General features: G+C 28.8%; 1 protein-coding gene across 1 annotated transcript; it reads right to left on the bottom strand.

Moving 5' to 3' along the window:
• Window positions 1-4,105: 4,105 nt before the first annotated feature.
• Window positions 4,106-5,860, bottom strand: LOC132925981 (piggyBac transposable element-derived protein 4-like). Its single transcript, XM_060990336.1, has 2 exons — window positions 4,951-5,860; window positions 4,106-4,803 (listed from the first exon to the last, which is right to left on the bottom strand). Exons 1-2 carry the CDS (start codon window positions 5,858-5,860, stop codon window positions 4,106-4,108), a joined length of 1,608 nt encoding a protein of 535 aa, XP_060846319.1.
• Between the last annotated feature and the right edge of the window lie 2,674 nt (window positions 5,861-8,534).

An 8,534-nucleotide genomic window follows, 5' to 3' on the forward strand; every position in this document is an offset into this window, starting at 1 on the left:
GACTAAAGTATCACCTTTAACTCCACTGCCAGTAAAAAAATATGATAAAGGCAATTTCCAATTTTTGTAAAGACCACGAACCATAATTACTAACGCGTGAGAACCAAGTTTTTCATTACGTCCCATATCACCTAAATCTTCAAACCCTTCTATTTCGTCCAAAATCTTGTTATATTCTAAAGTTTTCATTATAGAAACTTCATCTAATAGAAGAACACATTTCTTTTCATTATAATCCATATTTAAAACTTTTAACCTTATTTGCTCTAAATATTTGGCCGAAAATCCAGTGGAATAGTTAATCGACCGTAGCCAACGTGTCACTGTACTTATAGCCGGCAATACAATTCCAGTCCTTCGCATGTATTTATAAGTCGAAGGTGACTTATAATATAATGATAGCGCAACTTTTTTTTCATTAGCTGACCAAGGTTTACGATTCTTGTGTAACAATTGCATTGATACTAAACTTCTTGAGTTTTTAGATGGAAAATTAAATGTTTTAAATAAATCATTCACATTAGATTTCTGCTTTTTGTTTGTTTTTTTCTGTTTTAATGCCGAAATAATAGAACGTTTTCTTTTTAAAAGTTTTCGAATCCTAATTAACTCTTGTTGAAGTGCGCTTTTTTTTGGGCTTTTTATTTGTCTCATTTTTGGCATAGGACTGGGATAATCGATTAGTGCTGAGACCCAAGATTTAGTTGTAGGTGTAGCTATTGAACTCGATGGACTGTTTTCAAAAATTAGTGAACCAGGTGCTCGAATATTTGAGCAAGAATCGGAAACTTCATATTTACGATTTGGTGTCATTACTTTCAACGTTTTTGGTGAAGGTGTCAACCCTTAAACAAAATGATTTACAAATTAAAAATATATACAAGAAATATTACCGAAAACTTTGTAATAATTCTTCCAAAATTAAACCAAACGCTTTAAATTTTTTCACAACATTTAATTGAAAAAGGTGGGCAAGTGGATGTCGCTTTGCTGTACAGTAGGTTACTGAAATGGATGGAACTAAATTTGAATTCAATGATATAATATTGTTGTATACGGAAAAATATTCTGAGCGAAGACGGTATGTCAGCCTATAATATTACTATTAATAGGTAGACATAATATTTTATGATATTAAATTTTTGTAACCTACTGTACAGCAGAGCGACACCCACTTACCTGCTTATTTTAATTACTATGATTGATAATTTTCGAGATTTTGTTAAATTCTAACTTTAAAATTCATGATTATAAAAAAAAAGTTTGCCTATGTATTTTTAATATTTTTCAACTGCTATTGTAACAATATATCAGGAGCCTTATATTAATTTTGACGACAACTAAAATTTATTTAACATTAAATAGTAAATAATATGTTGTGTAAATTAATTCAAGTGTCTAATACGGTTGTTCGTCATTGAATTAAAACAAATTAAGAAAATTGCTACATGAGAAATCGGGTGAATATCCAAATGTTGTAAAATTTAATTTGACTTTCATACAGACATTTTTTTTTTTTTTGATAAAGCTAGATGACCTAACAATAAATCTTGTATTCAATTTTAAAATCTTAAATTTTAATGGAAAAATTTTATGAATTTCTAACTCAAAATAATTTGCATATTTTAAAAAATTTAAAAAACACACATCACTGTAAAATCAATAAATTCATCACTTCACTCTGAATCTAAAATTTACAAATTTTTAAAAATTAAAAATATAAGTATGGTAAAATAGATTTTATCATACTCGTGTTGTTGTCATTCTTTAGTACCAACTAAAAATTAACTATAAATTTAAATTATACTGACCTTCAAACATTTCATCTGTAAATTGTTGACGACGATGTCGTGATTTTTTTGGTGTCGTTATGATTGTTTCATCAACTTGTGTGTATGCACCTAAAAATAAATAAAAGTGTCAAAACAAATGAAAATACACAAAAATATGATTTTTTCTTACTTATATATTTGTTTGGTACTGCATTACGGTTTAGTCGTGATTTTGGGTCTGTGGGATTAGAATAGGCATTTTTTTCGAAATGAGATGAACATACAAACTTCTTTTTTAACTTTTTAGGACTTAGAGATTCTAGTTTAATATTTTCTAAATTAAAAAATGTTTTTCCATATTATTGCAGATTTTATTACCTATATTATAGATAAATTACGAATGTTAATTACCTACTTGGCTACTTACCAGAATTAATTATCCATATTTTGGACCTTTCTTCGTTTGATGGAAAAGGATGAAATATTATATTTGATGTATTTCTACGTGTATTTGTGCAGTTAAAATATGCACATTTGTCACTAGACATTATAATTATTTGAGAACAACACAGTAGAAATGACGTATAAATGATTTCAAAATAACATAACAAAACACAATTCTATAGTTATTACGAGATACTTAAGTAATAAATATAACAACAAGTCTTCAAAAAAAATTGAATGATCAACGAGTATCGTTCAATTTGTACGTCCGTAATGCGCATGTTTTCCGCATGTGTACTCAGAATAAATATAATATAATTCCAATATTTTGTACAAGCGTACAAGCACTGATTATAAATAGTAAATAGTTTAATGATACTATTTATAATCAATGGTATAATTTAAAAGAGCCGAAAATACTTCGCATTGAGTGTAACGTGAAGTCTATTGCAGGTATAATAATATTTTTATTTATGGAATAATATTTCAATTTAGAAAATATATATGATGATTGATGACAATGACTATAATATAGTAAATATTATGTGTAAATGCGTAATGTACTAATGTGTTTTAACAAACAAATATACTAATATGCATACTATAACCATAAATATGACTATACAATAACTAATTAATATATTTTAATAATTAGGGACTAATTTAAAAATAAATATTCAACCTATTTAATGGGGTGGAGGGGGGGTGTTACCGTTTAACTTACAGCTTACATTGAAAAGTGAAGACTATAAACAAACATTAATTTTTACTTTGACAATTACTTTGGTAATAATAATACTAATATTTAGTATCAATGTTAATAATCAAAAGTTAAATCATTTTATTTTATTATTTTTTTCAAGCAGTTGTAGGTAATGATTTTCATCAAAGAATCACATTTCTGGATACAACCATATTGAATTAAATTGTTAAGTTCTATTGTTATAATTGTAAATTGTAAAGAAAACTGTACTACTAGCTGAAATGGAAAGGGTACATTTTGGCCAAAAAGGAGGCCACCCATCTAGAATTATATTATGGATAGGTATTTAATATTTATTATTTTGTAATCCTTGGTAGTGCGCCAGTGTAACGACAAGTTAGGTACCAAGTTTACATTATAGTATTTTACGAGTATTGTCTAATGTCTTAGTAGACGCTCCGAGAATTGAAACCAAGATAGGTCAATATGTACGTCTGTCTCTACAGTGAAAAATTCAAGACTAATCCCTACTCCTATGAACTATACTAGCGATTATTGCGGTACACGCCATAACTAAATATCGAGCGGAGCGCCCCGTAGCGTTACTCGCCATTCAGCGCGCAGCGTATTTTGTACTGCAGTGAGCTATCTATAGTATTTATAATCAATGGTACTACTAATATATTCATTTAATATAGAAAAACGGTTTAATACATGAGCTAAGGTTTTTATTTTAAATTCTTTTACTACTTCTGGATTTGTAACTTCTATACAATCAAATAATGGGTCATCAAAAATAAATCTTTTCTTAACACGTTCACGGACACCTCACTTTTTGATATAATTTATGTATCTACATCAGAAAAGCACTTTTTTATTACTGCTATAGCAGTAATATTTTAGTACTGCTATAGAAGTATTGACCTGCTGCATATTTTTGTTTTTAGTAATTGGACATTACTGTTATAACAGTAATAGTATAAAATAAATTCAAAACCATAAAATAATAACTGAACTTGAGTTTTATTTTAAAAATCAATACCAAACTTTAGAAATATAAAGAGAAAAACATTTTTATTGCATGATTTCAACTTGATTCATGATACAAATTAATTTAAAACATAATATAAGTAAATATAAATAAAATTGATAATATCATAAGTGAATTTAAACAAATATTTATTTCTTATTGATTATAATTATGCCATTCTTCAAAACATCTCCCAGGACAAAGAGGTTTACCACAGACTTTACATTGAAATGATGTTTGTTTTCGTATTTTAGTTTTGTAACACTGAATGCAATTTTTAAAGTATGTGAGTCTTTTATAATTTTGTGGTATGGGAATTTTTTCTGCATAGTGATTGTTTTCAGGTGCTTGAATTTTTGTTTTTTTAATTTTAAATAGATCTGTTGCTGTAGTTTGCATTGGAAGTCCTATCAAATTTTTAATTAGCTGATCACGAAATTGCTTAAAGCTTAAATTTGTATTAAAATGTTTTTTGTAAATAAAATATGAATTCCATGTAGTAATGTCTAACATATGGTACAATACTTTCTTATACCATCTTGCCGATTTTCTCGGAGACGAGTAATAGCTGACCATTTGATCACTGCGGTCAATGCCACTCATGCAGTTGTTATAGTCCACTATTTCTGCTGGTTTATTTTTGAGTATGCCGTATTTGTTTTTTGATGGTATAATTTTTGGATGATTTTTAGTAGTTAAACATAAAACATCGCGTTTGTCTTTCCATTTGGATACGTAAACATTTTTGTTGCGTCTCCAAATATGATCACCACGTTTCAATTTTTTAGTGGTTACTTCCTTTGGGTTTCCTCTGCGATTGGACCTCAGAGTACCAGTTGTGTGGGTTTTTTTTTCTAATAAAATATTTGATAAAGTTACACTATTATAAAAATTGTCCATGTAAAGGCTATGCCCTTTATTTAAAAACGGTTTCATAAGGGTTAAGACGATATTGTCAACTTTTGATACCCCCTCCTCAACTGCTGACGATGTTTGTTTGCCTTTGTACATATCGACATTCAAAACGTAACCATCATGAGTACATAGTTCATAGAATTTTATACCATATTTAGCTTTTTTTCCTTTTATATGTTGACGCCATACCAATCTACCTCGATGTAATAACAATGACTCATCCATTGATAGATTTTCATCGGGAAAATATGACTTTTGAAAGTTTTGAATTAACATGTCAAATACTGGATAAAGTTTTTTCATGGGGCCTACCAATGGATTCGTATCATTTGCATATTCTACACTAAAACATCTACATAATTTCTCAAATCTCCGTCCTGACATAATGTGACCAGCAATAGGATGATAATATAATGGGTTATTAGAGAACATGTCTCTAACAACCGAAAATTTGATGGAACCTCCAAGCAAACACACTGCCAAAAAATGTTGTACTTCTTCAGAGGTTGTTGGCTTAAAATGCGTAGATCTACTTCCTTTATTGTGAGGACGACATTGGAGACTCATATTTTCACCATATTTATCAATAGAAGATACAAATATTTCAGTTATTTCGTCGGTCCAAATTTGTTTAAAAATTTCAATTGGATTATTATGAGCACTTTCATTAATTTCTAGTTTTATTCCTATCGAATCACTATTAAAACCAAAGTCTGGAATGTCTAAATAATTGTTCACCCTTAAATTACTATTATCAACAGGTTCATCATCGCTGCTATCACTTGAGCTTTCGGAAAACGATTCATCGGCTGATGGATCGTCTGCACTTGTTAATTGTAAGCTTTGTGATGGCCCAGCAAAATTAATATTAGTATTATTCTCACCTGGTCGATATTCCGGGTCGGCATCAGAATCATACATATTCGATATGTCTGATTCATCTTCAAAACTTTCATCTAAAAACTCTTCAATAGCTTTTTTAGAATTATTAGCCATTTTTAATTATCACACAGTAAATCATTAACACGAAAATAATGACGTACGCTTTGTCTTGCGTCCAAAACACGACTAAATTGTTATTCTATAATCGTTTTCCGTATAAACGTTTTAATAATAATATTATTGTATCATAATATCATATAATTACAAAGCAAACAACATCCATATCAACATAAAAACGAAAATTCCACCAGAAAATGTAAAAATAGAACATGTCACATTTGGAATAATATTATTGTGTGATAATGTTACGTGCCCAAATATATAAGTATACGTAATGGGTCAGTCTTATTTCTAGTTTCGTATAATATCATTAAAAACAGTACTGTATGAGCAGTAATGTCCAATTTCGTTAGTTTTGTAAATTACTGTTATAACAGTAGTGACCAATTACATAAAAATTGAAAAAAAATGAAATTACTGGTATAGCAGTAACTGACCGCGAACGTGTTAATATCCAATATAAGTTCTATGTAAAATTCTTGACATGATTTATAAAACTTTGTTATTTCATTAGAATTAATCAAATTGTTATTTTTCAAATTTGTTATAGACTCTGTTGCGGTTATGCCAATGTAAATTTCATTGATAGAAAGTTGGTATTCGGTAGCATTAGGAGAAACGTTCATAATTGAAACAAGATTTCTTATGTAATCAATAGTCATAAAGTTTAAACATACAGTTTTTAGCAATTTTTCAATTTCCGGTTTTAATAGATAAAGTAACGAACCTGTACCTTGAAATAATGTGTTAAGAGGACGTGTCACCCAAAGCGAAACGTATACAACGTCCAAGAGAATGCGCTGTTAGGTGTTTTCGCGATCCGCAAGCACGCGGCGTTAAGCCACGCCCACTATTCGCAGTCGACGGCTGCTCGTTCGGGAGTGTCGCTTATTATAGACTAAGAGCTCACAACACGAATTCAACGTCATTTTCATTAAAAGTTTTGATATTCTTATTTATTTCACTAAGCATTTCTATATTTGAATCTTGAAGTCTGGTGGTGTTATGTTGGTGCGTGAGGGTGCAGTGCTTAATTACACCCCACTTAAATTGCACTCAAGTTACGTTATGACCATTAGGTTTGTGATTTAAACCAAATGATAATACATTTTATCAACATAAATTATTTGCATAGACAGACCAAAATAGTTGGTGCTTTCGTGAAACCAGACCAAGTTAAACTTAAAAAAAAGTGCTCGTAACTTACGTCATTTTTATTAAGATTAATAAAAAATAAATAATTCGCATGATGGCTATCATATAAAATGTTACAGAAAATTTACTACATTGCCCTCAATATTACAAAATCAACTACCTAATGCTTCAACATCATCGAGCCCTGTATGTGAAATAAATACTCGATCAAATCAATCAACAAAATTAATTGAAGGTAATGCGTCTATTTTTAAATCTGTATGTATATTTTGTGAAAAAACCCGTAAAAAACATAATGGAAAGGCTCAAAGCTTACATGTGTGTGAAACTAAAAATCTTGAATTAAGTATAAAACATTATATGAATGAAATGAACGATGTCAGTATGCAAACAAAACTTTCTAACATAGATTTTGTAGCCAAAGAAGTTAAATATCATAATATTTGTCGAGTAGCTTACCAAAATAAATACAATCAATTTCATGACTCTAAAAAAAAAAATGAAGACCATCTTAATTTCCAAAAATCCCCTTGGCATATAAACCGTAATTTCCATAATATTGCGTATTTGTCTATTTGTGATGTAATTGAACAATCCATAATAAAATTTAAAAAAATTATTTTATTAAATGTTTTACATAACGAATATTTAAATTTATTATGTGAAATCAGTGATGGCTTGTTTGTAGACTCATCTTATACTTCACAACACCTCGAAGATAAATTAAAAAGAACATTTGAAAATAAAGTTAAGTTTGAAGTATTAAATAATAAAAAAATTATACTTCATATCGACGTTCCATTATCCAACGTGTCATTAAGTGATTTGAAAAATAATTCTGAATTATTGAATGTCGCTCAAATATTACGCCGGGAAATTTTAAACATTAAAAAGGAAAATCTGCCAGAAAATGTGAGCACTGAAGATTTAATTAAAGGAGAATGTTCGTTACCTGATAAATTAATTAATTTTATAACACATTTGGTGGGATATAATAGTTTAACAACGACTAACCATGGTAGTAAACAAAAAATATTCTATTTAAGGGGGCTCCAGCGTATCATGTTTTAAGGAGTAATATTTAGGCAATTTGTATGACATGAACATTTTGGCTTTGTCTATGTGTGAGTAGTAAATGAACATTAGTGTGTGTAATCCGTTATCGCTTTTATCATACTGCCACCCGCCCATTATCCAAAATACGAATTTCTGGAACTACGATAATAATCAAAAGAAACAATTATTATTGTTATAATGTGTTTATATATTTATGTTACACATTCATACGGGCATCTGTTTTTATAATATTATCATAATAGCTATTACCTAGTTAAAATTTAAAAAATACAATACTCGTAAAATTAATAAAAATGCTGTAGACAGCCTAGAATGAATTACGATAGATACAATTAATACATATATGGGTTTAATTAATAATAAAAAAACTATATAATATAATAATGTATATGTATATAAAATTATTTTGAGGATTAAAAAAAAAGTATTAAAATAT

The sequence above is a fragment of the Rhopalosiphum padi genome, chromosome 3 (assembly GCF_020882245.1).
Source record: "Rhopalosiphum padi isolate XX-2018 chromosome 3, ASM2088224v1, whole genome shotgun sequence".
NCBI lineage: Eukaryota > Metazoa > Arthropoda > Insecta > Hemiptera > Aphididae > Rhopalosiphum > Rhopalosiphum padi.

What these genes read in the sequence shown, in the direction of transcription:
- LOC132925981 (XM_060990336.1), bottom strand. Translation starts at nt 5,860, where the DNA reads ATGGCTAATAATTCTAAAAAAGCTATTGAAGAGTTTTTAGATGAAAGT. An exon ending in GAATGTCGATATGTACAAAG is followed by an intron (nt 4,804 to 4,950) that starts GCAAACAAACAT and finishes ATATTTTATTAG; the next exon opens with AAAAAAAAACCCACACAACT.